Source organism: Rattus norvegicus, chromosome Y (genome assembly GCF_021556685.1).
Source record: "Rattus norvegicus strain SHRSP/BbbUtx chromosome Y, alternate assembly SHRSP_T2T, whole genome shotgun sequence".
NCBI lineage: Eukaryota > Metazoa > Chordata > Mammalia > Rodentia > Muridae > Rattus > Rattus norvegicus.
This window is the reverse complement of record NC_141555.1, coordinates 775,802-796,913: the sequence shown is the minus strand read 5'-3', so window position 1 is coordinate 796,913 and position 21,112 is coordinate 775,802. Positions and strand designations below refer to the sequence as shown.

Below are 21,112 nucleotides of genomic sequence, written 5' to 3'. Positions count from 1 at the left end.
ACCTACCACGATCATGAAGCTCTTCTCCTAAAACTTCCTTCCCCTGACTCATTCTATTATTCCAGGCTCCAACACCAGCAGGTATTCCCTGAGACCATGCCAATGAGCCAGCCTGGGAATTAGGTAGGGGAACTGAAAAATAACCAGTTCCTCTTACACTCCAAATCTCTGAAACAGAATACCTGTTGTAGCCTTCTTCTTGCCCTCACAGCCCTCAACTCCTCTGGATCCCACAGAATTTCCCCTCCTAATCTCCCTCCACCTACTAATTGCTTTATCCCACTCCCAACTCCAGAGGCCCTCCTTGCCATAGGGCACCCCCTTTCAGGGAAACAGGTAGGTTGATTATAGACCTCTCCTTGGCTTCCTCCAGATCCAACTGCCCAGCCCTATAGCTGACCTCTCTTCACACTCTGTTCCCATTTCAAAGAGACCAAATAAGTAGATTCTGCTGGAATACTTGTTCTCCTCTCTTCTGAGAATGCCTGGCCCATTCCTAAGTATCAGCTTCCAATACTCAGAAACACATTTTACCCAGAACCCTCAGTAGCCACAACTAACAGATCCACAGATAATCTTCTACCAGACAACGCACAGCCAACTAGTCTCCTAAAATTTAGAGAGGAAAAACAAAACAAAAACAAAAACAAAAACAAAAACAAAAACAAAATGTATCCAACAAACACTGGACCAAAAATCAGCACCTGGACATAACCATCTCAATCCCAGATGCACAGGCACCAGCTTAAAAACACAGAAATGGCCAGGACAATGTCTCCGATAAAGCAAGCTATCCTATGTCTGCAAGGTCTGAATATTACAACACAAGAAAAGAAAAAGACTTTAAAACACTCTATAAATACAGTAGAGGCTCTTTTAATGGAAATGAACAATCCCCTTAAAGAAATCTAGAACACAACATATGTTAAGGAATGAATCCTTTTGCTGCACCCAAGAAACACATCTTAAAATAATGAATAGATATCAAAGGCTTGGAAAAGGATATTTTGAATAAATGGGCCTAAGAAAGAAGTTGATATAACCATTTTAATATCTAACAAAATAGAATACAAATCAAAACTAATTTAAAGAGATAGAAAAGTGTACTTCATAGTCATCAAAAGAAAAATGCATGAGGATGACATCTCAATTCTTAATATCTATGTCCCAAATTCAAGAACATCCATTTTTGCAAAAGAAATACTACCACAGCTTAAATCACATATGGACCATTTAACACTAATAGTCAAAGAGTTCAATACCCTGCTCTTACTGCTGTACATACCATCTAGACAAAAACAGAAATGCTGAAGCTTGTAAATTTTATGAATCAAAAAGTCTTAATCCATTTACAGAATACTTCACACAAACACAAAAGAAGATACCTTCTTCTCAGTACCTCATGGAACTTCCTCAAAACTTGACCATATTCTTGAACACAAAGAAAGTTTCAACAAAAACAAGAAAGCTGCAGTAATTCTCTTCATCCTGTCTAACTACCATGGATTAAGGCTGGATATCAACAATGACAGAAAGAACAGAAAGTTTACAAACTTGTGGAAATTAAACAACTCGATACAGAGTTAAAAAAAATGTTTTCAAGAATGATGTATCATAGTAATAAAAATAAGTTTATTCATCACATTATCAAGAGTAATGACATTTGGCAGATTATGAAATTATAGAAAAATTCCACATCCATTAAAACAACACTAAGTTGCGTGAATCAGGAGATGGCTAATTTAGCTCAAATAAATTATGTAACTGAGAAAAAATGGGTTAAAATGGAAATGAAGTAATTAAAAAAGACTTTCTATAATTCAATGAAAATGAACACAAACCATAACCAAACTTAAAGGACACACAAAGAAAACAGTTCAAAGATGCAAGTTGTGTGAACATTAAAACAAACAAACAAACAAACCACACAACTTGTTCAATCTCATACCAGCAAATTAACAACATACCTAAAAGCTTTAGAAGGAAAAGAAGCAAGCACACCCAAAAAGACTGATGGCAATAATTAATCAAGCTCGGGGCTGAAATCAGTAAAATCAAAAAGATAACAATTTAAAGATTCACTGAAACAAAGAATTGGTTCTTCTAGAACATCAACAACATGGTTCAAAAAAGAAAGATAGGAAAGAAGGAAGGGAAGGAGGGGGGGAGGGAGGAAGGAAGGAAACCTCTAATCTGAACTACCTAAACCATAAAGAGAATATTCAAAATCAGACATCAAGGAAATGCATGGAGGCATACCTTAAAACCTGTAGTTCACATAACTGCAAAATCTAAAGGAAATAAATAATTTTCCTGCTATGTAGCACAAACCAAAGTTAAATTAAGACCAAAAAAAAAAAAGCAAATTAAATGAACATATAACCACTAGAGAAATAGAAGCCATCATACGTTTCCCAAAAAACAAATGCCCAGGGTCTGACACTTTTTTTTTTCTTTTTTCTTTTTCTCGGAGCTGGGGACTGAACCCAGGGCCTTGCGCTTGCTAGGCAAGCGCTCTACCACAGCTAAATCCCCAACCCCAGGGTCTGATACTTTTAGCACAGAATTCTACCAGACTTCCTCTACCAGAGAGGAGCTGAGGACAGTACTCTGTAAATTGTTTCACAAACTAGAAACAGAATAGAAAAACCGCCCAATTCATTTTAAGATGCTACATTTACTCTGATGCCCAAACTACACAGTTTCAACAGAATTACCGGCCTTCGTGACACATGCAAATTTTTTCACTAAAATACTAGAAAACTGAAACCAAGAACACATCAAAAAGATCATCAACCATGACTCAGTAAGCTTCATTGCAGAGATGCAAGGATGGCTCAATATATAAAAATTGATAAGTATTGATAAATGAAATTGAAGGACTATAAACAGTGTGATTATCTTATGAGATGGAGAAAAGACCTTTGACAAAATTCAACAATGCTTCAAAATAAAAATTCTGGAAAAAAGATACACTACACATACATAATACATACATAATGAAGGTATTTTGCAACAAACCCATAGTAGTCGAAATCAACTTAAATGGAGAGAAACTAAAACCAATTCCACTAAAATCAGGTTGCCCACTTTCTCATCTCATTTCAATATAGTGCATGCAGACATGGCTAAATGAATGAGAGAAAATCAAAGAAATGGAAGTCAAAGTTTCATTATTTTAAAAAAAAGATATGGGGCTGGGGATTTAGCTCAGTGGTAGAGCGCTTACCTAGGAAGCGCAAGGCCCTGGGTTCGGTCACCAGCTCCGAAAAAAAGAACAAAAAAAAAAAAAAGATATGGGGTTGGGGATTTAGCTCAGTGGTAGAGCACTTGCCTAGCAAGCACAAGGCCGTGGGTTCGGTCCTCAGCTCCGGACAGAAAAAAAAAAAAGATATGACAGTATACATAACTAGCCCTCAAAATTCCAACAGGAAACTCAGATGTACTCACACTTGGTGAACACTTTCATCAAGGTAGCTAGACAGAAAATTAACTGAGAAAACAGTACTCTTCCTAAATAAAAAGGGGGAGGGGGAGACTGAAAAAGAAACCAAGAAAATAAGCCCTTCACAATGGCCACAAATATACAAAATATCTTAGGGTAACTCTAACCAAGCTAAGTGAAAGACTTCTATGACCAAAACGTCAAAGAAATTGAAGAAGAGATCAGAAGATGGAAAGGTTTCCCACACTCACAAATCAGTAGGATTAACATAGTGAAAATGGCCACCTTATCAAAAGAAATCTAGAGATTCAACCCATCAGCCTTCAAAACACCAGTATAATCCTTTATAGACCTTGCAAGAACAATATTCAACTTCAAATGGAAAAAACAAAAAAGCAAGGCAGCTAAAACCAACCCCATATTAAGAACTTCTGGAGGTTGGAGATTTAGCTCAGTGGTAGAGCGCTTGCCGAGGAAGCGCAAGGCCCTGGGTTCGGTCCCCAACTCCGGAGAGAAAAAAAAAAAAAAAAAAAAAGAATAATAATTGGAGGTATCACCATCTTGGATTTCAAGCTCTACCACAGAGATACAGTAATAAAAACTGCATGGTATTGATATTAAAAATAAATAAAAAAAGACAGGTTGATCTACAGAATAGAATCTAAGACTCAGAGATAAATCTACACACTTATGGATATCTGATTTTTGATAAAGAAGCTGAATTACACACTGGAAAAAAGAAAGCCTCTTTGACAAATGGTGCTGGTCTAAGTGCATGTCAGGATGTAGAAGAATGCAAATAGATCCATATCTACCACCCTGCACAAAACTCCAGTCCAAGTGACTTAAAGACATAGACATACAACCAGATACACTAAACCTAACAGAAGAGAAAGTGGGAAATAACCTTGAACACGTTAGCACAGGAGACAATTTTCTGAACAGAACACAAACCACTCAGCTTCAACAACTGATAAATGGGACCTCGTGAAGAAGCTAAAGTATACCATCAGTAGGACAAAAGAGCCGTCTACAAAATGGGAAGAGTTTTACCAACTCCACATCTGACAAACAGTGTGAGTGCACATTATTTGGCTAGTATCCAAAATATTCAAAGAACTCAAGAAACTGGACATCGACAAATGAAATAATCCAATTAAAAAAGAGAGTACAGATCTAAACAGAATTCTCAACACAGGAACATCAAATAGCTGAGAAACACCTAAAGAGATGCTCAATATCCTTAGGTTATCAAGGAAATGTAAAACAAAATGACTTTAGGATTCTATCATACACCTGTCAGAATGGCTGTGATTAAAAAACACCAGAGTGCCTGGACTCTGTCCAGGTGACCTCAATGAAGACTTCTAGTAATGGGGGACAGTGAGTCTGAACCAACCATCTTCTGAACTACACAAGGGTCCCAGTGCGGGACTGGTACATTAACCCATCCATAAAACCTTCAATGCATAATCTGCCTTGCCTGTAAGATGTGCTGGGATAATGGTGGTGCAGAAGTAGTCAACCACTGACTGGTCCAACTTGAGGCCCACACCTCAAGAGGGAGCCCACACTGCCACTGCCTGCAGGGCCAGAAACCAGAGGAGGACCACCCAGAAACCCAGCATAGAATCAGACTCAAAAATGACTTGAAAACAAAAAGAAAAAACAAAGAATAAAAAGGAAAGGAAAGGAATGGAAAAAAGTCAGTACAAGTATTCCTAATGATATTCTCTATACCCATAGATCAGTACCTAGCTCAAGTATTATCAAAGAGGAGTCATCTAGCAACTTATGGGAGCAGATGCAGAGACCCTCCACCAAAAATTAGGGGGAGCCATGTGAATCCTTTGGAAGAGGGGAGGAAGATTTGTAGGGGCCAGAGGGGTGAAGGACACCAGGAGAGCAAGGCCCACAGAACAAACTAAGCAGGAATCAAAAGGACTTGCAGTAAGTCAAGTTACACTCCTGGACCCTGTATGCTAGATCCTCTAGATCCTCTGTGTAAGTGCTGTGGTTTGTGTCAGTGTGAAGTCCTCATGGGGTTCCTAAATGGGAATGGGGCATTCATCTCTTACTCTTTCACTTTCTCTTCATCCTCCTGGGGTTGCCTGGTTCAGCCTTGATAAAATGGTTGTGTCTAGTACTACTGTAACTTGTTATGCTGTCTCTGGTTGATATAACTGTGAGGCCTGATGTTTTCTTTGAAAATAAAACAAAGCAAAAAACAGTAACAAAAGAGTAGTTAGTGGATGTGGGGGGAAATGGGGTAAAGAGGGGGAACTGGGAAGAGTGGAGGAAGAGGAAACTGCTGTCAGAATAAATGAAAAAAATAACATTGTGATATTTTCATGGAAATGATGGAACCAAATAACAAATAAATAATCAAATAGTCCATCTACCAGAGGGAGGTAACCTAAATCAGAAAGATAAGTAGGGTAGGTATTTGGTCATAATTGCATAGTAGCCACTAACTAAGTGATATCCAAGCAACAGTCCATAGACCAAGAAAAAAAATAGGTATTTTTAAAGTGAGTAGAGATAACACATGAATCTCTCTGGCAGTGATAATTAGAATACATTTTATGCATGGTGTCAGCCTGGCTGGATTAGGAGTGGAAAGGGTCTTTTGCAGGAAGGAGAGGTTCAAGTGGAGAGGAACACAGGAGGGAGGATTGAGGGAGGAAATGTAAAGAGAGACAGCTAAAACTGCAGGGCATCTAACAATTAATATGGAAATCTAGTTTAAGTAGAAACTCCATAAAATATATGAATAGTATCCTATTGAGGTCTTTAAAATAATGAGGGAGATTGAGTCCCAACTGGCCATCTCATGTCACCAAATGAAGCTTCTAGTACTGATATCGGGGCCTATCCAATTTAGTTTCTGCCAAAGACATACCATGAAAATCCCCAAACAATCCAGACTGACAATTGACAGTAAATGCTCTCCATAAGCTGAAAGCAGGGCCTCATTGCTGAAATCAACACCCACACAACTTATTGAACATGAAAAGATAGGGCTAGTACTGAGAACATTCATCCCTACTTTCTAAAGTCTTGTTATAAAAAGGTACTTTGCAGGCTGCTAAAGGAGAAAGCTACAAATTCTTTGATCAATAGAGCGATCTTGACTGTAAAATGCGTTAGTGCAAAAGTGGCACAAACCTTGTAGGGAATGACCAACAAATGTATGATTTGACTTAAGGTTCCCCTACAAAATGGAAGCCAATCATAACAGACCTTGGGTGACTAAGAACCAGAGACTAGACAGCCATCTACAATCAGAAAAGCTTACTCCTGCAGTAAATTGGAACAAATACAGAGACCCACAGTCAGCCATTATGCAGAGGAAAAGAAAGGCATCTTGAAATATTCCTCTCTAAATTGGATGTCAGAGGGAGAAAGAGAAAGAGAGACACAGACAGAAAAGGAGGGAGGGAAGGAAAGAGGAAGGGAAAGTATAGAGGAGGAAGAAGAGGAGGAAGAGGAAGAGGAGGCAGAGGAGAGAGGGAGAGAGAAAGAGACAAAGACAGAGACCACAAATTCCTCCCCTTACAGCTCAGGAAACCCTGTGGAAGAAGAGAAAAGGGTTAGTGATAGAGCAGACAGAGGACACAAGAACAAGGTTCTCTAAAACAACTGAGGAAGGCTCATATGTACTCACTAAGACTGAAGCAGTAATCATAGGGTCTTCTCAGTTCTATACCAGGTCCTCGGTGTATATACAGCTTTCAGCTTAGTATTTTTATTGGACTCCTCAGTGTGTGAATAAGTGAGTCTCTGATCCTTATGTCTCCTCTTGGGACTCCTTTCATTCCATAGGGTTACCTTGTCCAACTTCTACATAATAATGTTTTTGTTTTATTATACTTTATTTTGTCATGTTTGGTTACTATCTCTTAGAAGCCTGTTCTCTTCTAATCAGAGACAGAAATGGAGTAGAGGAGAGCTGGGGAATGTTTGGAGTTGAGAGAGGGGAAAATGTAGTAAGAATACTATTTGCATGAGAAATGAAATAAAGGGAGAGCAATAAAAATCCAAACAAAATGCAATCATATGAATGAAACGGGCAAAGTAGATATTAGGCAAATTACCTTTTCTTCAGGAGATAAGGTCCATTTGCTATTGTTGACAGGAAACCCACTGCCAAATTCTTTGGAGTGAATGTCTGCTCCATACTCAACTGTCACATCCTCCTCAATGCTGCTCACCAGCCTCCAGAATTCCTTTTCCACAACTTCTGTAGGTACCATCTATGAGAAAGGTGAAAAGATTCTCACGGTTCACTTGTATTTCCTTTCATAAGACTAGCAGACATTAATCATACAGTCACATACATGTACAGGCATGTTGAAGTAGTCAGCCTTGAAGGAATCAGCCATCTCACCAAAACTCTGCAACGTATACTCCTGTGTAGCTTGCTCAAAGCCAAAAGCTTCCAGGGGACGCTTACATTCCTGAAAAGAAAAGAAAAAAAAAAAAGAAAAGAAAAATTCAGTAAGCTGAAAGCAAAAGGTAAAAATAAATAAATAAATAAGTAACATAAAATTCAAACACACTAAATCTAATGGAAGAGAAATTAAGGAACTCCCTTAAACACCTTGGCACAGGAGAAAATTTCCTGAGAAAACACAAATGGGTTAGGCTCTAAGATAAACATTTGATAAAGGGTCCTTATGAAACTGAAAAGCTTCTGTAAGACAAAAGACACTGTCAATAGGACAAAAAGGCAACCTACAGATCTTTACCAATCCTATACTTGATAGAGGGCTAATATCCAAAATACAAAAGAACTCAGACTCCAGAGAGCCAAATAACCCTAATTAAAAATGGGGTACAGAGGTAAACAAAGAAGTCACAGCTGAGGAATATCAAATGGCTGAGAAGTACCTAAAGAAATGTTCAACATCCTTAGTCATAAGGGAAATGCAAATCAAGAGAATCCTGAGATTCTACCTCACACCAGTCAGAATGGCTAAGATCAAAAACTCAAGTGACACCAAATGCTGGCGAGGTTGCGGAGAAAGAGGAACACTCCTCCATTGTTGGTGGGACTGCAGACTGGTACAACCATTCTGGAAATCAGTCTGGAGGTTCCTCAGAAAATTGGACATTGAACTACCTGAGGATCCAGCTATACCTCTCTTGGGCATATACCCAAAAGATGCCCCAACATATAAAAAAAGACACGTGCTCCACTATGTTCATAGCAGCCTTATTTATAATAGCCAGAAGCTGGAAAGAACCCAGATGCCCTTCAACAGAGGAATGGATACAGAAAATGTGGTATATCTACACAATGGAATACTACTCAGCTATCAAAAACAATGCCTTTCTGAAATTCATAGGCAAATGGATGGAACTGGAAAATACCATCGTGAGTGAGGTAGCCCAATCACAGAAAAACACACTTGGTATCCACTCATCAAAAACAAAAACATCCAGTGAAAAAAGACAGCATTTTCAGTAAATGGTTCTGGTTCAACTGGAGGTCAGCATGTAGAAGAATGCAAATTGATCCATTCTTATCACCCTGTACAAAGCTTAAGTCCAAGTGGATCAAGGACCTCCACATCAAACCAGATACATTCAACCTAATAGAAGACAAAGTGAGGAAGAGTCTGAATCCCATAGGGACAGAGGAAAATTTCCTGAATAGAACACCAATGGCTTATGCTCTAAGATCAAGAATCAACAAATGGGATCTCATAAAACTGCAAAGCTTCTGCAAGACAAAGGACACTGTCATTAGGACAAAACAGCAACTAACAGAACTAGAAGTTTTCTACTTCAAGACACAGCTATATCACTCCTGGGCATATAGTCAAAAGATGTCCCACTATACTACACTTGCTCAACTACATTCACAGCAGCTTTATTTGTAATAACTGGAATTTCAAAAACTGGAAACAATCTAGATGTCCGTTAACTGAAAAATAAGTAAAGACTTTACACAATGTAATACAATTGTGTAAGTATTAAAAACAAAGACATCATGAAATTTGTTGGCAAATGGATAAAAACTGGAAAATCCTGAGTGAAGTAACCTAAACCCAGAAAGACAGACATAGTATATACTCACTTATAAGTGGATATTAGTCATTAAGTACATGTTATGATCCACAGATGAAAGGAAAAACTAAGTAACAGGAAGGGCCCAAGTGAGGGTATGTGAATTTCACTCAAAGTGGGAAATAAAATAGACATTAGAAGTGAATAAAGGGAGGAGTAAGGAAAGGGATGGAGAGGCGATCGTGGACGGGAATCAGGTGTGAGGAGAGGGCTAAGAAAAATGGAAATCACTGGGCTGGCATCTCTGGGATGAGCAGGAGACCTGAGACAAGGGATTCTCCCCAGAGTCTATGGATGTGACTTTAGCTGAGACTTCTTTTCGTTTTTTGGAGCTGAGGATTGAACCCAGGGCCTACCACTGAGCTAAATCCCCAGCTCCCTAGCTGAGACTTCTAACAGTTGGAGGTATGGCAACTGAAGTGACTAACTCCTATAATGTAGTTAGGCAGGATTTCTATTAGAGGAATGGAACACTAACTCACCCACAAAACCTTCAACCCAAAATATGTCCTGCCTACAAGATGACTGAAGGAACAGCCAAACAATGACTGGGTCAACTTGAGACCATGGGAGAGAAGCCCTGACACTATTAATGATATTGTGGTATGCTTATAGCCTGGTATAACTGTTTCCTGAGAGGCTTCATCCAGCATAGGATGGAAGCAGGTTGCAGAGAACCACAGTCAACTATTAGATGGAGCTCTTAGCATCTTGTGGAAGATTGGGGAATAGGACTGAGAGCTGGAGAGGTGTTAAGGACACCACAAGAAAACCAATAGAGGCAACTAATCTGTGCCTGCAGGAGGCTCACAGAGACTGAACCAGCAACCAAAGAGCATGCAGGGGCTAGATGTAAGCCCCTTAAACATATGTAATAGATGTGCAGCTTGGTGTTCATGTGGGTCCCTTAACAACTGGAATGAGGTCTGTCTCTGATTCTGTTGCTCCCTTTGCATCATCTTCTCCTATCTGGGCTGTCTTATTGGGCATCAGTGGGAAAGAATATTCTTAGTCCTACTGCATTTGAATGTCCCAGGGAGGTACGCTACTCATGGGGGACTTCCCATCTCTCTGGAGAGGAGGATCTGGAAAGAGTGGTGTGTGAAGGTGGGGCTGGAAAGAGAGGAAAGAGTATAGGCTATAACTAGGATATAAAGTGAATAAATAAATGAAGAAAAAGAAAAAAGAAAAAAAAGTAGATTTTCAGGGAAAGTAAGTATTTTACATCAAAAATTCTACATGTTTAAACAGTTTCAAGTTGTTCAATATTAATTTTTCCTTTTAGCCAATATTTTCACAATTTATAAATTATAATTTTATCTGCTTCATGTAAATTGTTAACATCTTTTAGCTATTCTGTCCAATTTTTCTTATTGACTACAAGCTAATCAGAATCTTCTCTACTAATTTTAGTCCATCCATGTCCAAAAGGATAGATTAAAGAAGTGGACTAGGTTATGATTAAACTGTCTCAAGATGGACAAATCTTACCGCTAAGATACACTTTGGGCACCTCCATACCCCCTTGGGGACTTCAGAAAGCGGTGGCAATAGGCAAAAGATATGGTAATTGTCGTTGCACCCAACACAGAGCAGAAATCTATCATCTTCATCCCCACGAGAGCATATTCGGCAAACATATGAATCCATCTGGTAGGGTAAAGAAAGTAAATAAGTAAGGTTCTTTTATATACCTATCCCAAGTCTTTGGTCTATTGTATCTGGATTTCAGTAAACATACACTATGAAAACTCCAGTCTGACTGAAAGCACAATAGTATAAAAATAATCATAACAACACAGTAATAAGTGGCTCATGTTCAAAATGTTCAAAAAGCAACAATGAAGTATTCTTTTTGAAAAATCAGTAGTGGGGTTCAAGATGCAGCTAAGTTGGCAAAATGTTTATTTATCATTCATGATGCCCTGAGTTCTCTCCAGTGTAGTACATAAAGAAAGTATGTCCATGCACACTTATAATTCTAACACTTGGGATGGAGGTAAGATGATTCAAGACTCTATTTAGATATATAGGTAGGCTAGTCAGGGATATATTATAACCCTGTCTCACACAGCAAAAAGTAAAGAAAAATATTCAATGACAGAAAATTCACTTGGTCTCTTCCATAAACTTAACTTGCACTTGTATAGCTAACCTAACCTACCTTCCACTAAAAGACCTGTTTGCCCCTTTCCCTAGCCAGGAAACCTAGAGCCTTCCCCAGTTCCCATTCACTCACCACAGCTACCTACTCTAACCTCTGCTACAGATCTCTAGTCAGTTCTCTAAGCAGCCATCAGAATTTGCTCAGCCAACTACCCTCAACCCCTCCCCAGGACCTCCCTGCTCCAGGAGAAAGGACTAAAGCTCTTCCCACTCTCTGGACTAGTCCTTGGAACACACTGACCCACTCACTGTACTATTTCCTGCACATTTGGATAGGGCAAGGAGCTCCATCTTGTACAGCTTATCGAATTCCCTGTGAGAGTCCTTGTCTATTCCCATTTCTAGCTGAAGAACCTAGATGATATTAGTCCTCTACAACTGTCACTCCAACCTACTCTACCTATCTTCCCTGCATGCACTTCGTTCACCCTCTAGAACCATAACTTCTGTTATAACATCATCCATCTCATCCACTTGTCCTAGAGCCAGCCTTATGTGAGTTATTTACTCCCATCCCAGTACCCATCTTGCACTCTCTCAAAATAATGACATAAACCCTTGCACAGGAAAAGTAACAGCTGAAAATCAGAAATTGTTGCAACTTAAGCCAAAGGATTAAAGACTTCTGCATCAACTCAACACAGCTAGGAAGAAGTACTAAAAGATAGAAACCACAACACTGTTTTTACTATAGTTTATTTTCTTTTAGTTATTTTTTTATTACTGTTAATTTTGTATCTTTTATACTTTTGTGTTTTAATTTGTTTACTACTGGAAAAGGCTTGCCTATTTTTATGTGTAATAAAGTAGACTTCAAACAAAGCTTGCAGGAGAAGATTAAAAACAGCCACTATATAGGTAAAGATTCATCAAGAAAATATAATTTGTACATACTTTTGTACTAAACTGGTGAGGTTTGAACTTTACAAAAGAAACACTTTTTTTTTAAAGCATAAGTGTTTCTTATGCTTTAGTTTTTTTAAAGCATAAGTGGTTCTGTCTCAGGCAATAATCATGTAGTCAATTCTTACCTTCCAACAGTTAGTTTAAACAAACAAGAAAAAAAATCAGAAAAGAAATGTATCCTGCAGATTAATTTAATGGACAGCTACAGAATATCACATCTGGCAGATAGAGAAAACAACTCTGCAGCACAAGGAATCATCATTAAAATCAATCATGTTATCAGCATTAAATTGGGATTTAATAAATACAATAAATGTTAAAATAATTCCTTATATCTTACTACGACATAATGGAATAAAACCAGAAATCAATAGTAAGAAAAAGCATAGAAAAACTAAAGAAATGGCTCAGCAAGTTAAGAATCCTAGTTGATATTTCAGAAGTACCAACACTAACAAAGCAGTTCTATATGCCCAGTTCTAATAGATTCAATATTCTCTCTGACCTCTTCTGACCTGAATACTAAACTACCACATGGTACACAGACATGCACACAAATATAACACTCATACAAAACAAAATAAAAAATCCCCAAGTTTAAAAAGGAAAGTAAAACTACATAAATACATGGAGGCTAATATAGTTTCAAATGAACCACTAAAAAAATGAAGGAAATTTAAATGGGCTAAGAATTAAAATTAAAAACAAAACAAAACAAAACAAACAAACAAACAAAAACCCAAAAAACAAACAAACAAACAAACAAACAAAAAACTCAGAGAAGAGCTGGGGATATGTCTCAATAGACCAAGTGCCCACCCACAACTTGAGAACCTAATTTTTGGTCACTAGAGCCTGAGATAAAGCTCGGGTGGTATGGATCTGTTGCCAAGTGTCAAGAGAAATAGAGGAAAGTAGTCCAATGTCTAGCCTTTCTTTTTTGGAGGTCAAAACATTTATTTTACAAAAAAGTAAGTAAATAAATAAATAATCAGATTGTCTCATTCTCTCTAGCTGACACATAAGCACCATATTTAAGAAACACTCAGCAATGCTTTGTTAACCAAAAATAATTAATTGAAAAACACTTAAAAAAAAAACCTTTCTCTGGTTACTACAAGATTAATGTTTAAATGCAGTACAATACAGATCCATTCATCTGTATAAAAATGCAGTAAGACATTCTGTGGGTGACAGCTAAAATAGACTCAGAGAACTGTATGTTAAGGGCGTCTTTCAGAGGATGCCCAGCATCTATTGGCATAGCAATAGGTAAATCTTATGAGTAACCTGGTAGGGTCCTAATGATTCAAGGAAATTTTATGCTTCAACATTCAGCAATATTTCATGTTCAACAATTTTCAGATCATTTGCATATTAAAGCAGCTTTGTTGGGAACATTAAGTCTAAGAAAAATATTTCTACAGTGAGTTCTAGGTAAAACTGACTGCACTTCATTTGACATTGTTATATCATTCATTGTTCTCCTCCCAGAAGCCCAGAGAACTTTATAGCTGGTGTGTCAATAATACAACAAACCAGTACTCCAGTAAAGTGAATTGATACCAGACGCCTGCACTCCCATTTTCAGTGAGCATATATATATACATATATATATATATGTATGTATGTATGTATGTATAGATAGAGAGAGAGAGAGAGAGTGAGAGAGAGAGAGAGAGAGAGAGAGAGAGAGAGAGAGAGAGAGAGAGAGCGCACGCCAATTTGGCCATCATAGTGAAAACAGAATAGTTTCAAACATCTGACATTAATCCAGTGTTCAATCTTAATATCTGTGCTGCAATGCCTAGACTTTTAACAGCCAGTCTATTAGCCAGTCTATCATGCCTCAAAAAATAAAGTGAACTGAAAACTCCCACCTTATACCTCTGTGCTTTATATATACAAGCATTCATGTGCAAACACACACACACACACACACACACACACACACACACACACAAATATGCACATGCACACACTCAATGTACACAGGAAAAATAAAAATCAGATCTCCAATAAATACCCTATGATATCCCTCAAAATTCTGGAAAAACAAAAAGAATGAAACAAGTAAAGCAAATGGCAAGAAGTAATACAGATGAAATTGATAAATTAAGAATAACATTTAAGGGGCTGGGGATTTAGCTCAGTGGTAGAGCGCTTACCTAGGAAGCGCAAGGCCCTGAGTTCGGTCCCCAGCTCCGGAAAAAAAAAAAAAAAAAAGAACAAAAAAAAAGAATAACATTTAAGGGGTTGGGGATTTAGCTCAGTGGTAGAGCGCTTGCCTAGGAAGCTCAAGGCCCTGGGTTCGGTCCCCAGCTCCGAAAAAAAAAAAAAAAAAAAAACAAAAAAAAAAAAAAAAGAATAACATTTAAAAGAAGTTAAGCACACAGTTCTTTTTTTTTTTTTTGAAGAACTAAGATTGACAAAGCCTTACACCAACAATGAAGAAGAGCCAAACTAGTAACAAAAGAGATGAAAATGGAGTTTTTACAACAACTCTAATACAATCCAGAAAACCATTAAGGAATACTTCATAAATTTAGTACAGAATGCCAGAAAATCTGAAAGAAATCTATAGATTCGAAAACATGACGTAAAATTAAGTCACCAAAATAAATAACCTCACAATCAACATGACTAAGCAGTCTAGGACCAGACACATTCATCAATGTTTAAGAATCATGTAACAGGAATACTTCTCAAACTACTGCATTTAAAAAAAAGAGAGAGAACAAATGCTATTAATCCTGAATTAACCTGACAGTAAAACTGATTAAAAACAAACAACTTCAATGAAACTATAGGTTATTCTCCTTATACAGATATAACTTGCATACTGAATTGAAAAACACACAAAGGAAATTAGCTGTAGAAAATATTATACTAAATGAAAAAAAATGGGCAACACTTCCTATAAAATACAGAACTATGCAAGTACTATAAAACATTGTTGTGTTCTGTATCAGAAAAAAGTTTTTTATACACCATTAATAAATATTTGAAAGATAAATATAGAAAAATATATTCAATTTACAACATCTTTTAAAAAAAATGCCTCAAAATAGACCCAATAAAACTAGGAAAGAAGAGAAACTCCAACAGTGAAAACATCAAAGACAAAGTCTTAGTAAAAGTATTAAAAGATAGATCATCCAGTCTAAAGAAGTGGCTATATTATTTAAACATCTGTAGTACTAAAAACAGTCTACATATTACATCCAATCTTCATCAAAATCCCAGTTATATTCTTTATAGAAAAAAATTCAAATTAAAGAAACATTGACTCCAAACAAATCACACCTTATCTGAAATTATACTACAGAATCATAGCTCTGAAATATTATTACAACTCAGAGGAAGGGGAGCTGTATAGTTCATTAAATTATAAAAAAGGTTATGGTTCCATAAAGGTAAAAACAAAGATCTATGCCTCAAAATCCACATCTGCAGTCATAGCGCTGGAATGGTTGAATCAGATCACCCTTGCTATGTAACATGTTAAAAGTCCAGACTGGACTACATGAGATTAAATAAATTTTAATAAAATATTGAACATAAAATAACAAAAATAACAAAATAACAAAAATAATGAATTAAAACAATGTAACTTTAGGTGCATTCTAATATCAACAGTTAAAAACAGTTATCACAAAATCACTGGTGAATTCTTACAAACTGGGTATTGCTGTGATTGTTCCGTAGCTGCGTAGTCATCTCAGTACAAGGTTTGAAATTGTGATTTAAGTTCTTGTCAGAAAATGCTGATGTCACTTTTCCAAACCCACTGGCTTCCCCCTTCACTATAACAGTTGCAGGGCATGTCACTTCTTCTTTATCTAGGAGCATCAAAAGTAAGGGAAAACAGACTTTTTACATCACAATTAACAGAACATCTCATGATTCTTTACTATATCACTAATTTGTATTTTAATCTCACCTGGTTGAATGCTACCTTTCTTTCTCAGAGTCTTCTCCTTTGCCATGAGGCCCAAGCCTATCATCTTGGGGCCTGCCCCATATATCTGTAGTTTTTTTAGCTCTGGGTTTTTCTCAATGTCTTCTTCTGTGGGTTCTGGCTATTAAAAAAATTCAGAGGAGACAGTAAATAAAAGGACACAATAGTTTACAGAGAATGTCTAGCATTATTATTAGCAGAATATCTTAAAAAGTCAGCCCCAGATAAGGTAGTTCATCTAGTAGATGAACCTTTACCTTTACAGTAACTAGCAAGCACTAAAGGCATGCAGTGAGTTTAAAAAAGAGCACATAATTTCAAAGAGAAAGTGGAAGGGAATTTACTAGAGTAGTTTGGAGGAAATAGAGTGAAAGGTAGATTTGATGAAACCCTATTCATGCACACAAAAATTCCCAAATACTTCTAATAATATAACAAAAACAATAATTCTATGTATTGCTGAAGAGGACAGCAGGCTTTAAAGGACACAGTCCAAGCCCACAGTCACACAGACAGTAATGGTTAAATACAGTGGGTCTCAAAATAAATTGAAAAAGACTTATAGGTACAAGTGGTAGGTAACACAGGTGGAACGGAGATTATAAAAAAAAAAAGAAGAAAATATATCAGAACGTACTTTACATATGTATGAAACATATAAAGTTCATATTCTAATTATTTTTCATGTTGTAAAAAAATAAATATTTTCAAGACTGGACATGTGGGATAAAGAACTGGCTCACTGGTTAAAAGCACTCACTGTTTTTGCATCCCAGTGTTCAGTTTATAGCCCTTACATAATGACTTACAACTAACTAACTCCAGTTTCGGGGTATTCAGTGACCTCTTCCCACCACTAAGGGCAGGAGATTTAATGAGCAGAGACAGAGAAAAAACACTCATATTCATAAAATTTTAAAATCTAAAAGACACCTTTAAAAGATTAAATACAAATTTACATATTAGAATGCAATAAAAATAAGCTCCTTCACATAAACAGGGTAAATAGTAAGACAAAATAATTTTATTCCAAGAAGCATATACATACCATCAAAAACATAACTCTCCTCCCCTGTATTATCAAAGACTTCAGGAAAGTAAAACCTGTTAAGTGTCCTCTACATTTATGCAGCAGATGTACACTTATATAGAAGATATCCATCTTGGTCTTCATGTGGGACGCCCTAACAAAGGGAACGGGGACTGTTTCTGTCTCTGTTGCCTGCCTCTGGATCCCTTTCCTATTAAATGGGGTGCCCTGTTTGTCTTCAGAGAAGATCTGCCTGATCTTACTGCAACTTGATATGTCAAGGAGATTTGATATCCATGAGAGGTCTCCCTTCTCTGAAAAGAAAGGGAGAAAAGTAGTAGAAAGAGGACAGGTGAGAGGGAGGGACTGGGAGGAGAGGATGGAGGGAAAGCTGTGATCATAAGGTAATTAATAAAAGAAAAAAATCTTAAATACCAATTTAAAAAAATAAAAATAGGCAAATTTTGAAAACAAAAGACAAATATTATAACATTAATCAATAACTAATAATCGAGTACTTACCACTGAACTATGTATCTCCAACTTTTATACTTGTCTTTTTTTTTTTTTGAGACAAGTATTGAGTAAATTGCCACAATTATCTCTGAATTTACTTTGTAGTTGAGGCAAACAACAATTAGCTTAGGTTTCCAAGGCAGCTAGAATTATAACCCTCTAAGTCTATTAACATACCATTGTGATACTAATATAAATTATTAATGTACAATTAATATGCTAATATATGCCTATATATGCTATGTATAGCATACATATTAATATGCTAATATACAGTATTAACATGTAACCTAGAATTTGTAGTGTATATCTTTAGTAAAAACAGACCTATTTTTAAATTATTATCACTGTAGTTCTTCTTTCCACTGAGTAGTCATGTGTAAATCAGTTTAAAATAAGTTTTGATTCACTTAAGATGCATAAATGTTCTCCCATAAAATACAATATAAAAATAACCTTGTTTTTTATTTGTATTTCTATGGTAATTATTGAAAGTCAGATGTTCTATATGATAGTATCTACATATATCTACCTCAACAGTCTGTTTCTTCAGAAAAAAAATTGAATCTTTTTCTTTATAATATCATGGCCAATTCCAAAATTTCTGGTAACTATATTAATCTTTGATATACATATTTTTTCTTATTTTTTATAATGTTCTTTAACTCTCCCATAGTCCTTGACTATGGAAATTACCCTAATCAGTCAAAGAACTCCCTATGAGCTGGCAAACAACTTGCTAGTGACATTTTATTCCAAATATAAACTAATGTATCCTGACTTTGACTTACAAATTTCACATTTCTCTTAAGTTCAATTATGGCCTAAGGAGCAGAAACTAGGGACAGACCCTAGCTGTCATGGTTTGAATGTCTGGCACAGAGATTGACACTATTAGGAGAAAATGTATCACTGTGGGTGTGGGCCTTTCCTCTTAGCTCTATGAGAAACACTCTGCTCCTGGCTTCCTTTGGATGGAAGTTGTAGAACTGTCAGCTTGTTCTCCAGGACCATGGTTGCTTGGACACTGCAATTCTCCCACCTTAATAATAATGGACTGAACCTGTAAACCTGTAAACCAGCCCCAGTTAATGTTGGCCGTTATAAAAGTTGCCTTGGTCATGGTGTCTGTTCATAGCAATAGAAACCTAATGGCATTAATCATTAAATCATTCAGTGTCTCCTCTTTACTCTTCCTGCAGAAACTATAAAAACTCAAGTGATGTATCTGCTTCTTATTTAATATTATTAATAAGATTAAATTCTCTTTTCAATGGTATTCACTTCTTCATGTCACTAAGGTAAGGTAAGAGAGACAAAGAAAAGTCATATGAGGAACTGAAATTACCTCACTCACAAGGATATGAATATAAAGAAAATAAAAATCCTAAGGATTCTATCATGAATATTATAACTGATAAGTGAATTTAGTCAAGTAACAAGATTTAGACATCAAGGGGTTGGGGATTTAGCTCAGTGGTAGAGTGCTTGCCTAGCAAGCGCAAGGCCCTGGGTTTGGTCCCCAGCTCCGAAAAAAAAGAAAAGAAAAGAAAAAAAGATTTAGACATCAAGATTGCTTTTTAATTTACCAATAATAAAATTTTAAAGCAAGTAAACATGAAACAATTCCATACCGTGGAAACAAAATTAGCCTAGGAATAAACTTACCCAAACAAACAAAAGATTTCTAAAATAAAAATCATGATACACTACAGAATTAATATTCTTAAAATATTCACAAAATAGAACTCTAATGAAAATATCAAAGACATTTTTCTGAGAACTAGAAAAACAATCTATAAAAAATACAAGGAAGCAAAGAAAATCACTAATAATCAAGTATTCTTGAGCAGAAAGATAAAATTAAAAATATCACAATAATTAATTTCAAGATACATTACTGAAACAGTGTAAGGAAAGTAGTAAGAAAAAAACAACAGAAAAAAAGATGGAAGTTAAGCATTGTAGTAATGTCTATAAGTAAAGCTATGACCTGCAGAGCAGGACAATTTCAAATGTGAAGACAAACCAGGACATATAGGAATAACCTATGTAAAAAACAAACAAACAAACACAAAGCAAACAAACAGCAATGAAACAAGCAGAAGTCAATTAAGTATGGACTTATTTTCCACAACAAAATACCAAAGACATTCTAGTGTTGTCAAAACTGAATATCCACAGATAAAAGATTGACATCAGTTTCTCGTCCTGTACAAATATAATCTAAAAGATCAAATACTATTTTACTGAAGACCAAGACCTAAATACTATTTAAAATTGAGAAAAATTAAATTGAAAAAAAGTTTAAGATGTTGGTTTTCTTAAAAAAAAAAAAAAAAACCCAGAAAGCACAATGGGGAAGTTAAGTGAATATTGACAATAAGAACTAAAATAAAATAAAAACCTTCACTAAAACTAGGTAAGTATTCCACAGGAAAAAGGTAATCTAGAGAATAGGAAAAACACATCTTGTCAGGTATTCACTAGAAAAAGGTTAATACTCATATTAGGAACAGAATTTAAAATCCATTTATGGACTTGCCATATATCTATATCTATCTATCTACCGACCTACCTACAGACCGACCTACCTACCTACCTACCTATATGTAATACAGAGCCTAAGCTATCCTAAAATTTACAACTTATATCTTCAGGGAAGCAGTAGTGTACAAAATTACCCAAGACACACAGGAATTGAACATGGAAAAAGAATTATAAATCAATCTCCTGAACACATATGCAAAAATACTAAATAAAATACATACAAACCAAATCGCTACACCAAAACATACCATGATCAAGATGGCTTTATCACAGAGATGTAAGAACAGTTCAATATATTAAAAAAATTAATATATGTGATTCACCATATAAACAAACTGAAAGAAAACAAAAAAAACACAAGATCATCTTAACTAGATATTAAAAAAAAACCTTTTGACAATTTTCAATACACCTTTAAGATAAAAATATAAGACAGACACATACCTAAATATAATTAAAACAA

The 21,112-nt window shown here is 36.1% G+C and overlaps 1 protein-coding gene across 2 annotated transcripts in view; it reads right to left on the bottom strand.

Moving 5' to 3' along the window:
• Kdm5d (lysine demethylase 5D) overlaps positions 1-21,112 on the bottom strand; it is an 83,280-nt gene that overhangs the window by 49,029 nt on the left and 13,139 nt on the right. Inside the window, 5 exon segments of one of the 2 annotated variants that reach the window (NM_001446699.1) lie at positions 7,543-7,701; positions 7,786-7,905; positions 11,012-11,170; positions 16,271-16,464; positions 16,536-16,674. In NM_001446699.1, the coding sequence (NP_001433628.1) occupies positions 7,543-7,701; positions 7,786-7,905; positions 11,012-11,170; positions 16,271-16,464; positions 16,536-16,674 (771 nt within the window). 2 annotated transcript variants of the gene reach the window in all.